The sequence below is a fragment of the Manis javanica genome, chromosome 13 (assembly GCF_040802235.1).
Source record: "Manis javanica isolate MJ-LG chromosome 13, MJ_LKY, whole genome shotgun sequence".
Lineage (NCBI taxonomy): Eukaryota > Metazoa > Chordata > Mammalia > Pholidota > Manidae > Manis > Manis javanica.
This window is the reverse complement of record NC_133168.1, coordinates 54,817,407-54,842,615: the sequence shown is the minus strand read 5'-3', so window position 1 is coordinate 54,842,615 and position 25,209 is coordinate 54,817,407. Positions and strand designations below refer to the sequence as shown.

Genomic DNA, 25,209 nt, shown 5'->3' with positions numbered 1-25,209 from the left:
CCGACCAGTGGTTCCCCAGATTTGGAGTCTATAATAGTCTGTGGTAGGTTAATGGTGAAGCGTGCGTTTTGCCCCATTTCCCAGTTTCCCACTTTTATTGTACCTTCACCTAGCTGGCTTAAACACACACTCCCCCTTGGTCTCCTTCACCTCCCTGTCATTCACTTCACCTCAGACTTACTTGGCTTCTATGTACCCAGAAGAGAATATATGCCTTTGAGTCTTTGTTTGGGGATCTGCTCTTGGGGGAACCAAAACTAAGAAAGATGTTAATGACTTATAAACCTGTGGTACAGGATTGGGGTTTAAGTAGACAGTCAGAAACCAAAGTGAAGAAAACTGGAACTGAAAAGCCTTGCATTAATGTGACCCTGGGCTGCCCCTTGGGCAAAGGAGAAATAAAAGGTTTTGCTCATCATTCCAGAGAAATGACAAGCCAGTTTCTCTTTCTGTTATACAAGGAAGAAAAAAAAAACTCACATGAGAAGTTAAAAACCAAAACCTGAGCCTGGCATTTGAAGCATTGAACAGAATAGGGATGGGAAGTGTCATAAATGAATGTGGAGCTGCTTCTAGAATGGCAAACTTCCTAGGACACTGTTTGGAAAGAAACATGAAACCTTTAAGACATGAAAAGGGTAAATCTCTGCCAAACATAAGCTAAACAATTAAAATATGCCATAAAAAACAAATTTATCAAGAAAGAGCAGAGAGGAGAATGAGAACATAAACTAACAGAACAATTTGGAGGAACCCAGAGAACGCATAGGCTACATACCTTATTGTAGATAAATGAAAGGATCAAAATTATGGAGAAGGATCAGGACACGGACATAAAAAATGGGCAAATTTTTTAGTAAATCAATGTTTTCTAGAAATGGGAAATAAGAAAATTGAAACAGAAAACTCAAATACAGATCAAAAGCCTTTTAGACATAACTTAAGAGATTATGAAACTAGAAGCAAAATCTAAGGAAAACTTTCACAATGAAGTGTAGTGAAATAAAGATATGGTAACTAGGAGTGCTTAAGAAAAATGGATAAATGGAGTAGGAATGTATGGAATAGAAGTTCTTGAAAGTGAGAAAGGGTACTAGATATGATTTTCAAAGAAAATGTGGCAGAAATTTTACCAGATTTGACAGAATATGTGAAACATAGGATAGAAGACATGAGATTATAAAGCAGGATAAATTGTAGTCAATCTAGATATCTTAGGGAGGCTGCAGAATGGGAAAGGCAGAGGGTGGCAGCCCTCGGCTCTCCTCTCCAGAGGATCTGCTGCCAGAAGCGCAGTCTGCTGCCTACTGCCAGTTGTGGCACCTTCAGGGTCCACGACAGTGTTCACATGGAGGCCGCTCTTCCCAGACTGCTCCCAGCCAACGCTGGGCATGCCGGGAGCATTCGAGCGGAGCCCTTCAGCCCAACACCACATTCTTCTAACAGATCACTCTACGGAGGACCCTCCCGTGAGCCTGGCGGAGGCTCTCAGAGCTGCAGCCTGAGCCTCTTCCTACATCAAACCCCTTTCCTCCCTCTCCTTCCATGGGGTCTGAGCTGCACTGGTCTGTTGGCTCTCCTCATTTATTCCTGCTCCCTTTGCCCTTCATCCTTCACAGGCCATTTCCCCCAAGGAATACTTTGTATGTCTAATTGTGTCTTGGGGTGTGCTTTTTAGAGGGCCTGAACAGACACACAGAGAAAACCTTATAACCAACCAGAAAGACAGCATGCCATGAAGTAACAGTAATTAGACTCATAGAAAATTTTTTTCAGCAACAGTAGAGAGACTAAAATGCAAGTGAATATTATCCTCAAAGTGTTGAGAGAAAATGACTGATACTTAGAGAATTTGGTATCCTGGTAAATCATTATTCAAGAGTGAGGGTTTAAAAGGACATTTTTTTTCCATCTAAACATTGAAAGTATTTATCACTTACAGAAAGAAAGAAAGTGAACCTAAGAAGATGCTGGAAAAAATGTTGAGCAATGTGTCAAACTATCAGTACATTTAAATAAGCATTCACTATTAAAAAAAACATAGAAAGGTAGTAAGTAGCTCAAGATTTAAAAATAAGACAGAGCTCAAGTACAGACAATACTAACATAGTTTGGGGGGATGTACATGATTTAAGATTATTTAAATAAGTCCCTTGTTTTATTCTGGGGTGTGATGGAGATATTGAATACATGTAAACTTATAATTCAACTCTAGAATGAATGCTAAAACTTTAAGAGTAGTCACTGAAACCATAAAAATGAAATGTCTAATTCCAAACTAATGGAGAAAAAAAATGAATTAAAAAACTCAAATCCACCCAGTAGAAAGCAGAAAAAGTAAAAAAAGAAACAAAAAAGCATGATGAATAGAAAACCAAAGTGAAAGCTGAATAAATAAATTTTAGTGGATATATATATATATATATATATATATATATTTAACTTGACAGTTTAAAGACAGTCTTTGATTGGATTAAAAAACAAAATTGAGCTATTTGTTATTGAAAAAGACACACCAAAAATATACACTTTCAGAAATGTTGAAAGTAAAAGGGTGAAAAAAGGTATGTCAGGAAAATACTATCAGAAAGAGAACTGGAGTATCAGCTTTCAATATCAGAGTATTATTAAAATATCATTATTTTAATATCAGAAGGGATCAATTTCATTGCAGAATAAAAGTTACAAGGAAGATAATGATTCTGAACTTGCCTTCACTTACAGACAAACCTCAAAACTGACAGAAATACAAGAAGAAATTCAAAAATCCCTAATTATAGCAGGAGATTTTAACACATGTATTGCAGTCATTAATCCGACATTCAAAAAACTAGCAAGGAAATAGGTGATTTTGACAACAAGGTTAGCAAGCTTGGTTTAATGACGATCGATAATGACTAAACATTGTTTCCAACAATTATAGAAAATATATTTTCTTTCTCACTTGAATATTTTTTTTTACAAAAGCTAGCAACTCAAGTTATAAAGCAAGTCTCAAAAAATGTCTAAAACTCATTTTATATAAGCAGCATTCTCTGCACACAATGTATCAGATATGGAAATCAATAATAAAAAAGAACATGCTCTTTTCTACTTCTCACACTTAGAAATTTAAAATAACCACTTGTAAACAATTATTGAATAGAAAAAAAATCATGTAAATTGATAAAACATGTATAAATGAACCACAACGAATATACCATGTTTCAAAGACTATGATATTCAGCTAAAAAGGTACTGGAAGGGGAATTTATAGTTTGAAACATATAAATTAGAAAGGAAGAAAGATGAAAACTTCACAGTAGAGCAAAGCAAAAGTCAGTAGAACAAAGAGCACCACTGAATTAAGGAGAAATTGATGAGGCAGAAGAGATAATGGAGCAGCTCCACATGTCAGGCACAGACCTCTGGGCATTTGCACTTGCTGTGCTTTCTGCCTAAGACTTCCTTTTCCCAGGCATCTGCATGGTTCCCTCTCTCAACAACTTCAGGTCTTTTCTAAAAAGTAATCTGTTCAGTTAAGCATTCTAAACATCCTGTTTAAAATGTCATGCCTATCCCTCCAACATTTCCTAACCATCTTCCCTGTTCTCCTTTTCTGTAGAGCAATTACCACTATCATCTTGCACATGCACTTATTTATTATTTGTGTCCCCTATTATCTATTTTCCTCACTGCTGAATCTGCAGGTATCTAGAACAATATCTGGCTTAGTAGTTTTCAATAAATATTTGTTGAATGAATGCTTTTATAGCTATCTAAGTCATGGTCCAGACGTACCATATTCTAAAGTTTTCTGTACATTTGAAGTATTTGCAATTAAAAATATAAACCTTTTAGTAAAAATGCTGTCTATGAATAGAAGGTATTAACAATAATTATCAATATTTACATAATCATATTTTTCCAATTACTTATAGCATGTTTATATTGCTTTGACAATCACAACAAAAATGAAATAATGGCTACCAAAATAAATCATATATACCTAGTTCATATATTGGTAAATCCTGTTATTTTTTTTAAAGCACTTATTCTTCTCCAGAAATAGTGAAGTTCCCAGAACTCTATCATATTATACTAAAAATCTATATAAAATATCATTAAAGAATCCTTCACAAACAATTTAGACCAAAAAAATGATAATAAAAATACATACAGGACACTGTATTCAGTGAAAAAAAAATTGAGAATATCCCTGGACTCAAATGTCAAGTCCAAAAAACCTGGAAGTAAACCTTGAAGGGATAGGAAGGGCATCTTTACCCCCCATTCTCAGAGATTCCAGTCTATCATGTCATTTTGTGTTTGTGGATGGTGTAGGAATTCAGACGTCTTTTCTGACAGAGGAAATTTAGAAGAGCGTGATAGAGAAGAGGAAGGAAGGAAATTAAACAGCAGTTGCCTCTTATTGATAGATCACTGGATCAGTTTTAGGGAGTGACTGTGTACATGGACTGCTACCAGAATGAATTTTTCTTTTCCTGCCTGTAAAATCAATTCATCAATTCATTAATATAACAGTAATTATAGAAAATTAATTGAAATCAGATGACCAAAACATTAATGCGTCAGACAAAAAGTCAAGACACAGAAGTTGTTCTCTTATGTAGAATCCTTTCTACTTCTAGGATGAAGTATAAACTGACAAAAATCCTAAATCTGAGATAATTATAACCTGCTGGTTGTGAGGGTTTCAGGAACAGAATTTAAGTGAAAGAACTGGATAGAAGAAATGAGAGATTTAGCTCATTCATTCAATAATGTTAGGTAAATGTGTAGTGTTGACTCATTATGTTTTCCAAGGTTCACATGCACCATGAATGCAAGTTATTATGTATTAATTAACCAAAAAGTTGATTACGCAGGCAGAAAAGTGAGATTCCAGGTGAAATGACTGTGGTAGTCTTCAATTAGTGTGTTTGCACAGTTCTTGGTAGTCTTAGTCTAACAGACCCTTCCAAAGCAGAATGAATTTGCCTTTTGAGATTTCTTTAGGTAGGAAGATCCACAAAGTTGGCTTTCCTTCCTTATATCGTCTTGAAGCAAAGATAATTAATTAGAATAAAAAGTAAGCCTCTGATTTCTGACCATTTAAAAATATTCTGTGAACACTTGCACTTGACAGATTGCATTCATCAGAGAAACTGTACAAATTGTATGGCATAAATAATTTTTTTGGTATGATTTTCGTTGAACAGTATCTTACATGAAACTCAAAGTAGCCTTAAAAAGACAACAGCAGTGTGATGTGGATGACACTGCATGAGAAAAGTTCAAGCAATGTCATTGTCAGGAAGTCATTGGTAAAATTCTGAAACCTTAAACAGGATTTCTTTCTGCCTTAGCACAAGGAATGGCACTAAAATATACATAATGATTTGTTACAAAATTTTGGATTGCTTTTTGGAGGTAAATTATAAGAATGTTATTGATTATATTTATGTAAGCTAAAACTTGCTAAGGCAACTAAATTCTTCTCTGCAGGCACTCAAGCCCTTAAGAAAGCTAGAATTAGATCATTTTTGACAACTCACTGAAGCATCTGTTAGGAAAAGTTGGAAGAGCTAATGAGGTGACCTAATCACAATGTTATTATGAATAGAACTTATTTTTAATAATTTGAATTAGCTGTTTTTTTCACATTTCATTTCTATTATTATTGCTTCACATTATTAAAAATTCACCCATTCATATTTTCCTAAGGATCATTAATTAAAATAAAACTAAAGAGATGGTACGAGGCTACCAGATAACAATAAGGATTAACAGCAGTTACTTAGGTCTTTCCATTATCCACAATGCTACACATGATACATACTTTGCATATGTCTCCCTCAACAAATTATTTTTGCATACATATAATCAATCTGTTCGAACAACAACACTGTGAGGTATTATTATAACCAATACAAAATGGATGGAAACTAAGTCACAGAACACTTAGTGACTTGCTTGGGAGTATAGCACAGGTGAACGTCAAATCCAAAACTAGATTTCTAGCTTCCCATCTTTTCCCAGTGTTCTTTTCCTCAATTCATAAACCCATGCTTTTTGCAATCACTGGCTGTCTTACGTGAAAGTGACCATGGCCACAGAAACACCTTTCTCTGTCCCCTGCCATCCCCACCCAATGGGTAACTCTCTATCTTTGCTTTGTTAGATCCAACTAAGAGGAGAAAATGCATGCTTGCTATCTTAATAAGTCAAAGCAAATATTTCCATAAACTCTGCTCCTTGTGTTGTATAGGAGCTGTGTATTCCTTGCATTTTGGATTTCACATCCTTGTGGGTTATGTAGGGTTTTGTAGGCTGACAAATCAAACTCTCATAAGTAATATAATGTCTACGGAATGATTATTTTCCAGTTCTAGACTTCTGTATCACAATGAAAATCTTTGTAAATTGTGCCTTTGTAATCTGGAGATGCCCATACTTTCATATAAAAGGAAAATATATAATAATGGCACAATTTAAAGCAACGAGTTCTTGTTAGGGGCCACATTTAACTGTGATTGTGCTGAACACATCAAAGAGTAAACATGGAGCAGTATATTTATACCACAGATTGTGCTACTCTCAAAGATGTATGGAAAATTCCAGTCATCAGGGTGGAAGCCTCTGCCCCTCACCACTAAGAATATATAAAGAGGTTTTCATCTCTACAGATCTTTTGAAGCATCAGCTTTGGCAAGGATCCAGTAACAGGCAGCACCATGTAAAAACCAGATGCGTATATGTTTGAATCATTTCCTGGCTCCTCCTCCTCCCTCGACCTCTGGATGCTGGTGGATAACTTAGTCCTCCACCCTCTTCCTATTTACACTGTCTTCCCAGGTGATCTCATCTGTGCCAAGCCTTTAAATAGCACATATATTGATACATCTAAGTTCAGTTTTGATGTCTCCCCTGAACACTGCATCTCAAAATTAATGTGTCCTAAAAAGAACTCCTAACTTCTTCCTGCATCTCATCTCCAACTTCATCCTCCTTCAGTCTTCCCCATCTCATCTTACAAGCCCTCATGATGCAAGCCCAAAATCTAGAATTCATCAGTTGTTCTCAAGATTATTTTAATGGGCATGTACACAATACACATAGTGCCTACTACTGAGCCCAGTCCTTAGTGCACACACACACTCACTCACACACACACACACACACACAATCTGTATGGCAATCCTATTAGATTGGCAAAATTACCATTCTCCTCTGGTTTTACAAGTTGGAGATAGGTTACTTGTCCAAGGTTACAAATCTGGTAGGAGGCTGAGTTAGAATATGAACCCAGGGAGCTCAGCTCCAGAATCTGGGATCAGAAGCGCTGTGTGTTGCTGTCCTTCCTTTATATCCAATCCACCATCCAATGCCACCTGTTCTACTGTCAGATACTCACATCTGAACACTGACTACCACTCCACTGAGTCCGCCTCAATCCAAGCCACTCTCACTTCTCTGATCTGCAATATTGGCAGATAGATGCCCACAACAGCTTCCATACCCTAGACTGAACAATCCACTCTCCACACAGGAACCAGAGTGAGCGTTTTAAAGCATAAATCAGTTAGTATCTCTTCCTTGTCTACTTCCCTTTAACTGTGAGAGAATAAAATTCAAACCGTGCCCCATGAAAGTCCACATGGTCGGGACCCTCGCTACTTAGGCGCACTCACCTCCCTCCAACCTATTATCCCATTTTGCCCCAGTGGTGCTGGCCTTTCTGTCTTTCAGACACAGGGGAACTGGATCCCTTCTCGGGGCTTTGCTCCTGTGCTTCCCTCTGCCTGGGTCACTCTTCTTCCAGGTCTTTGCATGACCACAACTTTCTCATCATTTCAGATACACTGAAGGCCCCACTGATTCCCAGTTACACATCCACATTTTTACTTCCTGCAACTTGCCCTATTTTCTTCATAGCATTTAGTAATATCTGAAATTATGTTTGCCTACTATTTTATGGGTTACTTGTCAGTCTTCTCTTACTGGAATGCAAGCTCCATGGGGAAAGGGACATTGCCTTTTCCTTTTTATATTCCCAGTCCCTACATCACATTAGGCCCCTGAATACCTTATGGTTGAGTGACTGAATCTTGACTTTGTCGTTTAAAAACAGTGACCTTAGACCAATTACTTAATTAATGGGAGTCTGAGTTTTCTCATCAAAAGAGAGACAATTACACCTTTACCTGGAGATTTTCTGAGTATCTTTAAGAGATTTAAGAAGAAAGCAGAATTTTTCTGAAGATTATAGTGCTCATTAATATACTACAATGTTGGGCTGATTAATTGTCATATGTGCAAATATGTCAGTAGACTCACATCAATCAAAAGAAGTCTATATCCACCCCTGTTCTAAGATCTTACACAATTGCTTATAATTCTAGATTCTATTAAGTGAAGTACTAATATTATGCAACAATCACCTGGCTATATTCTTCTTTATGTGTATATGTATACACATGCACGCACATATACAAGCACATACACTGAACCATACGGAATTACCAGTTTACAGTAAAAAAATGCTCATTTCACAGGCCAGGCAGAGAAGAACAAATGCCATATGATTTCAGTTATTTGTGGAATATAAAAGCAAAGCAAAACAGAATGAACAAAACAGCAGTAGACTCACAGACACTTAGAAGGGACTGGTGATTATCATGGTGAGGGGTAGGGGTGCATGGGGAGAAAGGGACACAGAAATTCTCAATCATAATGTAAGTTGGTCATAGGGATAGTAGCACAGCATGAAGAATACAACCAATGATTCTGCAACATCTTCCTGTGTTGACAGATAGTAACCGCACTAGCTGGGGTGAGGATTTAATAATGTGGGTAACTGCTGAAACACTGTGCTGTGTACCTGAAACCAACAAAAGATTATATATCATCTGTACTTCAATAAAATGAAAAAATGCTCATTTCAGTGGCTTGATCTAGTATCGATATCTATACTTATATCATCTATATTTATAATTACATAGACACATATATATAACACCTGTATCATCTGATTATTTATCTGAGGCTCTCATAGTAAGAAAGAGTTACATTTAAAAATCTTCTCAGAAGAGCACAGATTTTTAAGATGTCTATGCCAAACTAATCCAGATAAAATGTAAAATGTTGAGCCTAAAACACAATTTCAGTTAAGCATGTTAAGAATTCAGTTGGATTGAATACTGGACCCAGTTCTGATGCTGCCTGTGTACTACAGGGAAAGTCAGAGAAGCCCCATCACATCACAGCTCTGGGTGTTCACGGGAGCCCCTACAGCCAACATTCTCTTTAAATCATCTCCACATATTGATTTGTCAGCCCAGTCTCTTGATTAAAATATAGGCACTGGAAGGAGTGATAGTCAAAATATTGACCCATGAGCTTGCCCAAAGGTAAATGATGGGTATGGCCATACTGGCATCAAGCAGTGGCTCAGTGGCCCAGGACAAGGGCAGGGACTCAGAGAGCCGTCAGCTATGTGGAACATGAAATGCATCTTAGCCATATGGGAAAACTTCTTTTAGCCTGAAACTCTAATTGAAAAGAAAAAAAAAAGCCTTGAAAGCAGACTTCTTTGCAGACAGATGACATCATTTAAGGACCATTTCACAGTTAGAAAATAATTGCTCTCATCTTGCTTCCTCAGGATCGCATGAGACCCCTGAATATTAGCAGTACCTCAATTTCTTCATCTAGTGAAATTTCTTCTCAGATAGAAGAGCAGAGATTTTAAAAATGCTACCCAAAGATAAATAAATCGGTCACCTGAAAGTGGTGCTCCCTGACTCTCCAATTCTTTTTGGTCTCTTCTTCCAAAAGCAGCCTATTATTCTCTAGTGTCCCTACTTTCTCAGAAGCCATCACTCTAGCCTCTCTTCATAACTTTGATCTCTTTCTTTTACTTGCTCAAAAATGTATATAATCAACTTAAGCCTCATTCTTTCTCCTGACTCTCTCCCCTCTACCCATTTCTCTGACCAGCATAAACAAGGCCAGGAACCAAGAGGCCTTGTGTCCATGCCCCCCTTTAAATTCATCTTAAAGCAAAACACTTGTGTTCAGAGCATCAGGTATTTCTTTTCTGCTAGGAATTATTAAATTCATTATTGGTATAATCTACTCTTGTAACAAGATTTGAACAACTTTAATGTTGATGAGAATAAAATCACTTATTACAGACCCTAAAACAAAAAAGATTGCCTGAATAACTTAAATGTGGGTCAAAACTACCAGGTTTGAAAAATTTTTCAATTTAAATTTCATCTTACATTAACTTAAAAATTCATTTATGACCTTTTTTTTGCACTTTATTAAGGAAGGACACTAACACTAAATCTTTGTTGTGTTAAAAACAGAACAAACATCTCATGCACCTTTCTGCAAGAATTTGGGAAGTGGCAATTAAGAACTGTGTGACTGCTAGTTAATCACGTGTAATAATAACTCTTTGTTATTACTCTACAATGTGTTAAAGCTAAAATTGTCTTCTTACTTTGAAAATTTATGGAGTAACACATAAAACTTTGTCCTTTGGCTTAAATATTAAGGCAGTTTTCCTTATTTTCTTTTACCCATAAGGTATTATATTGACAATTATATTGTCATAAAACTTACCACTTACTAACACTTTTAATTTAATACGTTTTAACATACATTTAGCAATACATTTGAAAATTATTGAACATTGATTCTTTATAAGGTTCAATTTTTAAAATTTCTATTTTATAAAGAAAGTCACATTAAGTTTGTAAACTAGAACTATATGTACTATATATCTGTTTAAAAAGAAAATCAATAGAGCAGGATATATCAAACATTTTTCTTATATTTCTCCTCTAAAAATATGTATTTTCAAGCTATTCATAAATTGCTTGTAAATAGTGATTAGACTCTAGGTTAAGGATTTTGCTTATTCATTTATAAGCTGTAACTTCAAGTCCGTCTGTGCTGCAAATATACCCCAGCATTGGACAAATCTGAATAAAGTAGTACTAAGAAAACACAAACATTGAAGAAAAGTCAACAAACTACCAGAAGTAACAGATACACCAAAAACCTAGTTTTATAAAACTAGACCAGAATTTGACTACAGTGTAACTAAGCTTACTCTTGGGTATATTTTGTTTGTGCCTATTTAAACAACTAGTTTTCTTATTTCACAGGATAAAGCTAGGGCAGTAAAAATAAGTTTTTTGAGTGTTTACAACACATATGAACCATAATTTTCATGCAGAGACATTAGATTTGCTAGTAGAGAACTATGAACTCTAGAACAATTTGGATAAAGAAGAAACTGCTAATAACTCATCATAGCTAATTTAGATCAGCTTCTGTACATGACAACATTAGTTTCCATGTACAAAAACCACAAATCAAGAATGACTGATACATTTTGTAGGTATGCTTGATTGGAAATGAGAGGTGAAGATGAAAAATTGTCTATTACAAATTGTTTTTGACCCAACATCTCATTAGAATATTAGCAACCAAAATGACAATGTTTATCAAACTACTACTGGAAACTAATTATAAAATAAGATAATTACCCTAATAAGATCAATTTTAAAAAATTTTACACAGTGGTTACAATGGCCATAATGAAATATGGAAGGTGAACACACAGTTATTTTTATCTACTCAGTTTATGATTTTGATAAATAAAATCCTATTTTAAAGTTTATTTCAGATACAAAAGAAAAGATAGTAAAATGAAAAGAACAGAATTTTTTCTGGCACATATTTTTGCCATATATGTTGTCTTTTATTGCCATATATGTTGTCCTTAATACTTTATTCCCTTTTTCTTTCTTCACATCCTACAAGGAAAACAGTGAAAGGAAAATAGAGATAGCTGTACAGTACTTATTGTGCACCAGCTTCTGTTTTAAGCATGTCATATATATTCATTGAAGCCAAAATCAGTTTAAGACCATCAGAATTATTGGTAACTTGGCAGCAGCAAATTTAAATTGTATCTGGAGAAAGATAATATACTGCACTTCAAGTTATTTCCATTTTCTTTTCATATACAATGTCCAGTGCCCCATCAAAAATAACCAGACATATGAAAGGCACGGAGATTTGATCCAGTCAGAAACACTAACAGACAAAGATATAGACACTCAAAAGATATAAATAAAACATTTACGAAGTCTTTAAAATAATGTGTAAAATATATTCAAGGATATGATAGTCAAGATTGAGAATTTTGACAGAAATCTAAAATCTGCAGAAAAATGTAGAAATTCTAATGCTGAAAAAATCATTATGTACAGTAAGAACTCACTTAATGGATTGTAACAGATTAGATACAGCTGAAGAAAGAATTAGGAAAATAAAATATTGTTCAAAAGAAAATGTCCAATATGAACAACAAAAAAATCAAAGGTAAACAATTGGGGTAGAAATATTTAAAGCTTAAGCATACATGTAATTGAAGTCCCACAAAAAATGATGAGAGTGGGGCAGAAGCAATACTAAAAGAGACAATTAATGGCAATTTTCAAAATGTTTGAAAGATACCAAGACACACATTTAAGAAACCATGGAAACCCTCATTCTATAAATAAACAGAAAATCATACCTACGCAATCATGCTAAAACTACAAGGAGTCAAAGAATTGTAAACAAATAACAACAACAAAAAGATGATTGCCTTTAAAAGACTCTTTTCTCACATCGACAAAAACAACGAAACTTTTAAGATGATGTAATAATGTCTTAAAGTGGGGAAAGAAAATTGCTGATCTAGAAACTTTTTTACCAGGAAAAGTGCACATAAATAGAACAGATGAAATAAAACCACTTGGGACCAAAAAAAAAATACCCAAATCTTCATTATACTAAAGGAAATCCTATATGTAATCTCAGAGATGCAGGAAGAATGAAGTTATATAATTGTATAAAACTGTAAGCACCATAATTGTTGCAGGACTTAAGTTATAAAATATTAAATACCTAAAAATAGCATATAACTCAGGACAGGTATAAAGACATTCATTCTAAGACTCTCAAATTTCCCACACAGTGAAAAAAGTACTGATTTGCATCATACTTTGATTAGGTCAAAGATGCATCCTATACCCTAACAGTAACTCATAAAACGTAAAAGGATGTGAAAATAACAAGCTAATGCACAAGGAGCAATCTAATGACAAGTATACTCAACCTAAAAGACAACAAGCAAAGAGAGAGAAAGAAGTATAGGAGAGGAAGGACACATATAATGTACCTAGTAAGTTATCATATTTAAACTGAAATATAGTACTATTACAATAAATATAAAAAGAGTAAGTAACCCACTGAAAAGACAAATTGATCAGACTAAGTGATAAAACAATAGTTACTTATCTGCTGCTTGTAAAAAGATGCATCTAAAACAAACATACAAAAAATTAAAAACTAAAAGAATGGAAAATGATAAGTCATGCAAAAAAAGCATCAATAGAGAAAAAAAGGGATGTTTAATATGAGAAAAGTTTCAATTCACCAGGAAGATACAACTATCCTAAATTTGTTTCTAAGTATTTCTCAACCTTTTTCCATTATCACCCAGTCCCAATAAAGAGCATTTTTAGGTATTTTTTCCCCAATCACCTCTTCCCCCAAGAATTTTGTATACTATGTGGTGTATGTATATACTGTATATCTGTTTATGTACTGAGTCTCTTTGGAGGGCCATAGACCACTGTGATATGGAAGGAATTTTTTCTTCCCAATAATGAATTATTACCCCCAACTATGAAGGATGACCTAACAGCTTTGCATTAAAATACTAGTTTATTAGCTTAAATTATATAAAAATGCTGATGTTCAACCATTTATCTGTAAAAATGGCAATTTTACACACTTAGTACAATATTTAAAGTGAAAGATGGCATAACTAAAAGGATAAAATAAATTCACAAATATGTGGGAGTTAACAGACCCCTCAGTAATTAATGATGCAGAAAAAATCAGTAAAGGTACAGAAGATCTGAATAACATAATTAACACATTTTCTAATTGACATATATAGTGCATTGTACCTAACAACCACAGAACACACAATCATTTCAAGTGCATGTGAAAATGTACAAAGTTTGGCCGTATATTGGGTCACACATAGAAACTGCAATAAATTTTAATGATCTAAATCATGACCACAGTAGAATTACACTAGGAAACAATGACAAAAAGATAACCAGAAAAATCCTTATATGTTTGAAAATCAATAAATGCACTTCTAAATAATCTATGGATTCAAAAAAAGAAGTTACAATTTAAATTATTTTGAGCTAACTGATAATGAAATGCTAAATTTTGGAATGCAGTCCAGATTTGTAGAGGAAATCTTACTGCTTTAAATGTATATATTCAAAAAGAAGAAAAATTGTAGAGTTATGAGCAAAAAACAAAAACTTGAAAAAATAAAACCCTCAGCAAATAAAGCTAAAAGAGAAAGAAGGAAATAATAGAGGACTGAAATTAGTAAAAATAGACAACAAATACACATAAATAAAGAGAATTTAAAAAGTCAAAAGTTATTTACTTAAAATATCTGATAAAATAGATAACCCTCCTGGCAAAACCACAGGAGAAAAACTAAGAGAAACAGAAATGGCACAATAAACTAATAGCAAGAATAAAAAGAAAGACCAATAGTAAAACAGGATAGTATAAACACCTTCGTGCTAATTACAAAATTTAGATAAAATAGATAAGACCTAGAAATATACAACATACCAATGCTGAAAATAGAAGCAGAAAACCCAAACAGCCCATAAATATTAGTGGAGTTAAAACTAAGAAACTACCCACAAAATATTCCAGGACTGGATGAATTTATTAAAAATTTCTGACAAATATTTAAGAAAGAAATAACATGTATTTATATAAACTCTTCCAATTAATTTTTAAAGAGTGTGATATTTCCTAACTAACTTTATGAGGTCACTGGAGGTAAGGTTACCAGTAAAGTCCACCCAAAGATAGGTAAAGAATACTCAGGCCATACAACTCAAATGTGTTTCCACAGTAGAATCGGTGAATAAATTGTTGCATATTCAAACACTAGTCAACAATGAAAATAAATAAAATCCACCCATAAGCAACATCTTAATGGGTCTCAGGATATAATGGTGAATGAAAGAAGGGAGGCATGATGGGATTCCTGAGGTGGCAACAATGTAACAATGTTCTATTTCTTGGCTTAGGTAATGGTTATACAGAAGCTTACTTAAAATAAATGAACCAGTCTGTACATTTATATGTTAGGTATTTTTCTGTATGCGCAATATGCTTTCACATAGAATGTTAAAAATTAAATAAAATGTTATGTTTAAAGCACCCAACAGCATTATTAAAAAGTTATAACTCCATGGAGTAATTTGTATAACTTGTAAACAAATAGCACCCATTGATACACATGATGTTTACTATCTTTCATACCTTGCTCTAAACACTTCACAATGAAAACTCATTCAAACTTCTCAACAATCTGAGGAAGACATTACAAACTCCGTCATCTTATAAATAAGTAGAGATGGAGACTGTGTAACTTGCTCCGGATCCTAAGGTTAATAAGTGTACCATAAGGAATGGTGCCAGATTCTGTTCCCTATTATACTATACCTCCTCTCTGAGAAAAACTTTTTAAGTTTCAAATGTCAGACTCATCCCTTGATTGCATTTAAAATGAAATAATGTTCCTCCATATATATTGAAACCACCTATAAATAAATAGATCCAGTAGATTACTGTGACACTTTTAAACAGATAATTTTTTTCTAACTCATGCTTATAATGAATAAAAATTGATTTTAAACAATGCATTGCAAATATATAAAAACAATAAAAAATTATAATAAAAGGCTGGGGTTGAATGCCAACTCTACTAGCTATAACTTCTGTGAACCTCAATTTCCTTGTCATTAAAATGGGAATAACTAACTGTTTCCTGTAGCATGAAAGGTCTGAGAATAAAGTAACTTGACATTTATGCTCTGAAGTGACTAATAAAAAATGAAAGCCTATTCATCTGTGTAGTAAGTCCTAAAACCTTTAGTTATTAATAAAGGTTTCTCACTTAAAGAGCTGAAAGTAAAAAGTGCTACATAATTTGCCACCCAAAGTATTACTTTAGTCAGACTAGCATCTGGAACTTGAACTCAGGATATTAGGTTACAAGTTCAAGTGCTCCTTGAAAAAAGTTTGACTCTCACTTTTTTCCTCTTGCTTTCCCTTCTCTCCCTTCACGTAAAATACACAAAGTGAATTTTTGAAAATTATATATTATTGCCATTTCATTGAATTAATGCATTTGATTTCTTTCTAAAAGATTTACATTAAAGGAAACATTTTAAATAGGCTATGTTCTTCAACACACTTCTTTTGTTTTTTGTTTTTTGTTTTTACATGAAGCTCTTACATACATTTGTCTTCAAGTTTGAGAAAAGTCTTGCCCTTCATCTCACGAACCCACACAAAGGCAACTAGGAAGCAACATGTTATTGAAAAATAGGATAATATTCCTTGATTATTTTACTTACAGGCTATTGAATTATTTTTAAATGATTAATTTTTTAAATAAATATAAAATTGATAGAGAACACTTGGAATGTTGTTTCTGGTCATTGAAAATGGCTGTCACACAAATTCCTATCCGTTTTGTTTATTCCTTTTATTTTAATGTAAATATTATTCTTTACTCCAAAGGCAGTAATAAAGGTTCTATAAAAACAGAAATTAAAAATTACTGAATAATTAAAATGACTAATACTTACATTTTCCAAATCAACCAAAAAACCAAATTGAAATTAAGTTGTCATTTAATTGAAGAAGCAAGGACACTAGTCTTAAAGACATGGAACTATACTGTATTTCTAGTTCATGAAAAACAACTTTTTTCCCTTAATTTCATGACCTTTTCTAAATCAAGGCATTCTTTAGACCTTTATAGGACTGCAGCATCTCCTTTAATGAGAATGCTTGTACACTTTTGTGAATGACTGAGTTCTTTCATCTGACTGGACACAGCTGGCAAGTGGCATAATGAGAAAGGGAAATGAAAGTCTTTTTTTTTCTCCTGGAAAGCCAATGTATAAACCATATTCCAACTGAAACATTATTTGCTTGTGTTACTCCAGAAACTACACACTTTACTACAAATAATGTTTTCTATTGCTTTGTGAGTAAATGATACTATAGTGTATTTTAACATCAGGAGTGTTTCCATGATGTATGGTTTCCCTAAATAGTATTTGGATATAAATTTTGCATATTTAATTAATTTGAAAAAGTAGACCAATTCTAAAATGGAAAATTTAGTTAAAATGTTCAAACCAATAAAAATGTACAGTAAAATATGTACATTCAGTTATGGAGAGAGATTTCAAATAGTTGGCCAAAAAGTATTCTCAGATGCCTATGAAAGTTGGAAAGAACTTTCGAGTTTGTTTAAGCCCCTCATTTTGTACATGAGGGTACTGGTGCTCAGCCTTATGATTGGCCCAGAGCTCCTCACACAGGCTACCTATCTCCTCATTTCCAGGATTCTTACTTCTAGGTAACACTGCCCACCCTAGCTGTGTCAAAGGCATACAGGAGAAATTCATTAGGATTGAGGGAAGAAACTAATGAGATTTCAAAACAAAATAGAATTCTTTCTTCTTTTACTCTCTAGTTTTTCCCATACTCAAAAGTTCTCCTCCCAGAGGCATCCACTGTTAATTTTATTTGAATATCAGTGTGTGTGCACGTATATATGTAGTTACACAAATGTGAATGTAGCTTTTTTCACTTAATAGATCTTGAAATCATTTTAGGTTTATGCATGTGGATCTCATTCTTTTAAATGACTATGTCTTTCTATTACATGGATTTAAAATAATGTATTTAACAACTTGCCTATTACTGGGTTCAGGTAGTTTCTGATTTTTTTATATTACAAATGATGCAAAAATTAACAGAATTTCGTAATGTCTTTAGCTAGGATTCACTAGGGTCAAAGATGATGTGAAGCATTAACCGTTTGGTATCTTTAGATAGAAAATTTAAACAATTTAGGCATATGTTAACCTCCTTACGTCTACATCTAGACCCATGGAAACACCACTCACACCAGTCTCGTCCTGGACTCTACCTTCAGTTCCCGGGGAAAAGAGGAATACTCTTAGAACTCAAAAGTCTTAAATATTCTTTGGTATATTTAAGTCATGCATAAATTCCATTTTTTGAACAGAATTTTGTGTGTGTGTCTGAAGCAGTGGGCAGGTAATGATGATTTTCACCATGCAGAAAGGATATTTTTACATGTTTCATATTTATGTTAATTATGACAATGTAAAACACAAAAAGTATTAATAAAAAATAATCTGAGCAGGAATTTTAATGAAAAATATTATGCAAATTCACAACCACTGGAGAGGAAAATCTAAAATAAACATTATTCCAAATTTTACACAGGGCAACTCTATCAAAATCTCATTACCAATCTTCATTTTTTCCATCTCCGTACAAATGCAAGAAAGGGAGGAGGGGGAAGGGAAAGAGGGAGGGAGGGAAGGAGCACGCCCCTTTACAGTCTGAAGGAATGCTACAGCCATGAAGGGACACTTCAGCCTCAGAGGAGAGAAATGGGGCAAGGAGAGGTGAGCATGCCTGGGGAGCAATAGTCCTCCTGGGCAAAAAGTCTTCAAAACCCAGGGCCTTGTTTTGTTTCTGTTTTTCTTTGGCAATGAGAGTATTTTGGAGGTAACATTATATAAATTTGGATAACTGAGTAAAGACAAACTATCCATAAGGTGAGTGGCAGAAATAAAAGATGGGAGTCATGGAAGAACAAAGATTAATGCTAATCTTGATGGGAAAGCACCGAACTTGGAAAGGAAAAAAGCATCCTACAAGTATTCCACCTCATTTTAAAGACAAGGGAACTGAAGCTTATAAGCTTAAGAAATTTACCTTACCTCACATGGGTCATCTCTGACGTTCTGAGCCACTATGCAAAGTTCCCTAACACCAAGGGCATTTCCCATGATACCACACTGCATCAGCGTTCAAGTCCACTACAGCTTGTGAACCTCACTTGCTTGTGCCAAATGACTGCCAGCATCTGGGGCTGCTGGCAAAGTTCTCAAAGGACTTCCGCTCTCTACAATTTATCCTAGGGGTTCTAAATTCAACGGATGATGGAGAAGACACCAGTGTACTAATTTAATTCACCACCTCAGGCCAGTACAGTAACGCAATCAACCAATGGGAAAACTTTGGCTCTCCAACATTATATTTTTTAAGAACACCATTACAAGCATATTATTTTGAACATATTATTTCAGAAGATTGAGAATGCCTTCAGTTGATCATATTAAAGATCACAATAATAGAGTTAAATATCTATATACACGTTTTTAATTTTTTCTTGAATTCCAATTTGCATAACATCGCCTCTTTTGTTTCAATTTTCTTTATCATCATCTCCCTTCCCAAACTCTCCTTTGTTCTTCTATTGCTCTGCACAGACTCCACTATTTGTTTATATGCTCAACCAGAACATAAGTTTCCTGAAGATGGGAATCCCTGCTTATCAATCTTTTTATTCACTTCAATAGGCATAGCCCTTGACATGTTGAAAGCACGCAGTACCTGTTTTTTGAATACAGGTTTGACATTTTCACGTTTATATACAAATGGAATTTCTTAAAAACTCCAAATTGAGAAGAATACTATAAAAAGTTTGATCTAAACCGAATTGTTAGAAATAACCCAATACAACCAGTTTCTTTCACAGATGTTGAAAGAGGTTAAGAGTAAGCAAGAGCCTTCTGAATGAGGATGCTCACCCTGGTCCCCTGCCTCTGCTGCTCTTTTTTAGTGCACTCTGTGCAGTCACTTTCTAAGTACAAATTCTGTTGTTTAGATACCTGTGACTGTTAGCAAAGTATAAAGGCCTTGATTTTACATGAGAACTTTGACACATTTCACTCTCTGTATTCAAGTCTCTAACACTGCCTGGTATATAGTAGATACTCAGTCAAGTTGGGTTTCTATATCCCCCTTTCCCTTCTATCCCCCAAATTTCCATATCAACTACTTTAAAGATAGCTAGTAATCAAGTATGCATCATCTCACAAATCCAAGTTAGCATGTAGACAAAACCACCTAGGATGCTTGTAGAAGCCAACAGTCCTGATCCCAGGGCTGCTCCCATGTAAATGACAGAAGGGCTCCCCAAAGCACATTCTTAGAAGAAAGGGGATGTCTGGGGAAGGCACTGATAGAGAAGGTCTCATCATGCTTCTAAATGCCAAATTCCTTCTTCCTCAACCAGATGTGCCTTCTAGAAGAGATTACTACTTGTCTGGAGACTTTTTTGTGACACATGAGCTGAATTCATAAGATTGTGGGTTCTTTGGATAGGAATTTCTGTACACCGAGGGTCCCCCAATAAGTTACCTACTTTCCCTAATATGTTACCCCCCAAAATCATGTCAGTAGAACCACTTAAAATACTTGCTAGCTTTTACACTTAAATGCTCTGAAGTCTATCCTGATTCTTAATTTTGACAGTTTTCTTTAATATAATGAAGCCCTTTTAGTCTTGCTTGGGATTAGTTTACCGCTTAATAAATTCCTTCCAACACTATGTTCTGTGAGTCAACAAGCAGCTTCCCCTGTGATTTGAGCCTGGCTAACAACAAATTAGACTTTGGAAGATTAATTACTAGGCAGAGGCATTTTCCAGGTGGTACATTGCCACTTTGAGGAAACTTGGTCATTTTAGTTTTGCATCTGTTTGGAGTAAGACATCCTTACGCTGAAAATAACACAAGTCAAGGTTTGGAATGTCCTTCTCTGTACCACTGATGTGTGATTTCTAGACTATATTTAGGCTGCACTCACACCAAAAAAATTTTTCAAAGATAGTTGAAAGTGCCATATTTGAAAATCATTTAAATAACTTACAATATCTGAAAGATAGTAAATTCTCAACAAACATTTTAACTAGGTATTTATTGAGAACTGACAGTGGGTAGCTTTGTACTGAATACCATGGAAGGGATTAAAAGATGTACTGGTGTAATTATGTTCCCTAAACTGATATCTGTTCCTGACTTATATTGGACTTTTCCACCTTTGCCCCAAGTAAGTTGGTTCAAAAAAGAGTTTTCTCCAAGCTTATTTGCTGACACATAATCACTGCTGATTTTGTCTCATGTTGTGCAACTGAGTTAGTACCCTCTGAAATCAAACAGCTTCAAGTGTCAGGTAAAAAATCCATATAAAGAGGATACAAGCTTTGGAGTTGCAACTAGTTAACTCTGGGCTTCTGCTTGAGACAAAAAGCGACTTCACTTTATTAGAGAAAATGTCAATCAAGACGTAACTACTGACACCGGTCTTTGTTTCACCAGCCAGTAATAAAAGATAAAGCAGAGGAAATGGAGGAGCTGCAGTTAGACATTTGCAACACACAAAGTCCTTGTTTTCCCACTAGGCGCTGCAGAAAAGCAATTGTCCATTCACAGCACATCCTCTGCATTTTAGAGCTAATATTTTTGCAGTTCTTAACTGGGTACATTACAGTGTTATGCAGTTAATTTTGTTAACCCTTTGAAATGCATTAAGTGTTTGATACCTTGGTTAAGATCACTGCTAGCATGACCCAGTTTTTAAAAATTTCTGTTTCTCAATGTTGGGAACAGAAACCTTAAAAAAAAATTAAGAAATTTTGGAAACAGAGTAATGGCTTCAAATATTCATCTTGCTGTTGCATAACTTGGAAAGGGTAAGAAGGAAATCAGCTTTAACCATATATTACTGAATAGCTTTTACAAAAATGGACTCTTGGGGTAGAAATGATTTTTAGCAGGGTTCTCCGGAATACATAATAATGTCATTGAAAACAACCTAGGCCCTGTGTTATTTCCCCGCTTCCTGCAGCATTTGGTGTATTTATTGTATATGAATGCATATGCTTGCCTTCCGGTGAAAAGAGATTTACTCTAACATATTAGTAGTCACTCTGGCTAGAGCACATGAAGAACAAAATCTGTACATGATTAATTAGTCCCTAGGCTCAATCACTTAAGTCCTTAATTAAATATCTCACTCTGCTTTTAGTTATCTTAGGAAAAGATAATTAGCATATTTGCAGGGCTAATAAAAAAGTTTTTATTTCCCTTTATAAATAATAAGATCTAAATCACTGGTCATGTAACTCAGTGCCTACATCTCCCCTGTTGATTCTAAATCCAGAACATTAAAAAAAAAATGCAACAAGGTGATAAAGTGCATTTTCCCCAAGAACTCATTTTTCAGACACACCTTCTACTAGTTTTTCTACCTTCAATCTCCTTACCAGCATCTTCCTATTTTCCTACTCATTTCTTCATCTTGAATTCTGCTATCAACCAAGTGATAAACTCAAGAAAAAAACTGATTTTCTTTTTCCCAGATCTGCACCCCTCACTGATGTCTTTACCCATATTTTCCTATCTGTCCCACCAAAAGAAAAAATGACCCAACTCTAAGATTTACACTGGAGGAGAAGAATTATTGCATTCATTTTCAAAATAGAAGAAAAAAAGAAGCCCTCCTCCCTGGGGACTCAAAGTGCATTGAAAATGCCAGACTTTCTCATTCAGCTAATTGGAATGAAACAGTTAATTCAGCGTAAGTGATAATGTTTAGTCAGTTCGCCTAGAAAAAGGAAGGAAATTCAAAAGCTGGTTGCTGTAGTAACAATCTCAGACCAAATAATATATATGTATACAAGTTCATTTTAAATAACACTCTACTTCTCTGTGATTTTGCTCTCAAGAAAAACGAGCTTGCCGCTTAAATCTGTTGTACCTACCTCAACCATTAAACAAGACATTTAACCATAGTGGCAGTTCTGTGACCTTTGAATGCCGTGAAATCTCTGAGCGGTGCGGTTTGTTCATGAAGACTTGTGCTGCAGAATCCAGCAACTTCATCCAGGATTAGGAATATAATTAAGTTAAAAAAAAAACAACACAAGAAAGAAAATAAATAAAGGAACAGAAAAGCACGCAGAGAGATTGAGAAAGAAGGAAGGTAGAAAGAAATGCTCTCCGGTTAAGAACACCACTTTTCTCCCAGACGGGGGCTGGGACAGAGCCGAGCCCGCTGCAGTGCCCAGACCCACCGACTGGCCGGGGAGCAGGCAGCCGGCCTGCTAGGCTGGGAGGTGCTGTCAGTTGCCACAGGCAAGGAAAAGCAGAGACCAATCGGCTTCAACTCTGGCAGCTTACTGGAGTGGAGCCTTTTCTGTTTATGTTTCCTCATTTCAAGAGTGACGTCAAAGGGTTTAGTTTTTCCTCTGCATGTGCTATTAATTTTAAAGTACTGTACTATGGGAAGAATGCGTGTGTGCCTGTGGTTAGCCTGGGCACCCCACTCTCAGGAGAACCCAAGGAACAGTTTCTATATTCAGGAATAAATTTTAAAAATTTAAAATACCTTGTGGTTAGGTGTATCAAAACACAAACAAAAACTAGAACAAAAACTAGACAAAAAAGCATGAGCTAAATAATGGCAGCAAGATTTATATTTTTTCCAAATGTGAATATATGTACATATGCCCACTTCACAGCTGTTGCTTATTTTCTAACTAATTCATTTTTACCCTTACCTAAAAATGAGTGTTAGTTAATCTTTATAAGCATGGACGTGGAATTCCACAAATGAGCTAGTGAACGATAATACGTACAGTGAAACAGAGAAATCATGTTTATGCTGCTGATCCTTGCTTTTCTCTCTCCCAGATTATGTGGTGAAACGTCAGGATTATTCATGCTAGGGAGATCCTTCCTGCAACTCCCTACAGGGAGTCATTCAAGGGCACAGCGCTGCCATACAGGCGTGCCTGGGGTTTCGGTATGTCCTCTCCCAAAGTGCACGGAGGTACAGTTATTTAGGGATACTTCCTCTACTGGGGGCTCCAGTTTATTCCTGTATTTCTCTTCCCACTCTGGAAAATCTCGGTGCTGGCCATCTGTTGTTTCTGCCTCCCCATACCTCTGCCTTTTCTCCCCTCATCATTCTGCTCATAAGACCTTTTTTTTTTTTTTTGTTCTACTGGAAACTTTCCTTCCTCTGTCTATGGATAGCTTATACTTCACCCTACTCCCCCTCAACCCACACCAGAACTATAAGAGGCATGTGATCCAGACAAGCCAATCAGATTTCCCCATTGCTCTGAACCTAGAGAATGTTTTAGGGGTAAACACAACACTCAAGAAAGGCCAGAGGCCTTCATTTTCAAATATTAATACTGATTTTTTGAGCAAGAAGGTATTTCTATCTGTCTAAGAGCCTTTGTGCTAAGGTTAAGCAAGCCTATAGTTGTTGGGGTTCATGTTTAATGCTGAAGATGCAGCAGTGAACAAAACAGATGGTATCTGCTTTCATGTAGTTTATATTTTGGAGAAGGAGGACAACGGGCAATAAAAATAAGTAAATATATAGTGTGAGTTGGTAACAAGGGCTTTGAAATAAAGGACAGTTAGGGCACAGAGCAGTGTGTGCTTGTGTGTGCATGTGTGTATTTGCATATAGAACTGGCAGGATTTAAAGATGTAGGGTGTGAGAGGGAGCGAGGAATCCCAGGATGCTGGCTTGAGCAAATAGAACAGAGTTACCATGTACTGATATGGGGAAGACCACAAGAAGAACCTGGTTTTGAGCTGAAATAAAGGGTGGTTCTGGACTTTCCTTCAACGGCAACAAGTATTTCTTGATTATCTACCTACTACTATGTATCAGGTCCTGTTCTGAGTGCTGGAGACAGAGCAGTGACACAAGCACAAAAGAAACAGAGTCTTCTGGGGGGAGGCAGACCATAACGATAAATGAAAAATTTATATAGGGTACTTAATAGGGATAGTATTGTGGACAAAAAATATGACAGGGAAGGCTACTGCTCAGATAGGGGCTTGCAGTTTTAAACTGAGTATCCAGGGAAGGTCTCACTGCAAGGGTGGTACTTGAACAAGACTTGAAGTTGATGGGGAAGGAAGTAGGGGAAGAACATTACAGGCAGGAGAACATTAAGTGCAAAGCCACATCAAGTGGGAATGTTGCTGGTGAGGAGTGGGAGGTGGCAATGCACCTGGTGGGGGTCATGTAGGGCTTTCTAGGTTATGGTGAGAACTTCAGCTTCTATTCTGAAAGAAATACAGCTTTAAGCAATGTGCTGTGACTCAG

At 35.4% G+C, this 25,209-nt stretch overlaps 1 protein-coding gene across 3 annotated transcripts in view; it reads right to left on the bottom strand.

Annotated features, from left to right (window-relative positions):
- PDE7B (phosphodiesterase 7B) overlaps positions 1–25,209 on the bottom strand; it is a 312,328-nt gene that overhangs the window by 262,461 nt on the left and 24,658 nt on the right. Inside the window, exons 1-2 of one of the 3 annotated variants that reach the window (XM_017650215.3) lie at positions 23,150–23,270; positions 22,838–22,952 (exon numbers count right to left, since the gene is read on the bottom strand). The exons of 1 other annotated variant lie outside the window; for it this stretch is intronic. In XM_017650215.3, coding sequence (XP_017505704.1) covers positions 22,838–22,858 — 21 coding nt within the window. In that variant the 5' untranslated portion in view covers positions 22,859–22,952; positions 23,150–23,270. Of the gene's footprint in view, positions 1–22,837; positions 23,271–25,209 lie in introns of those variants that run through there. One more of the 3 variants, XM_017650206.3, reaches the window with a different exon arrangement.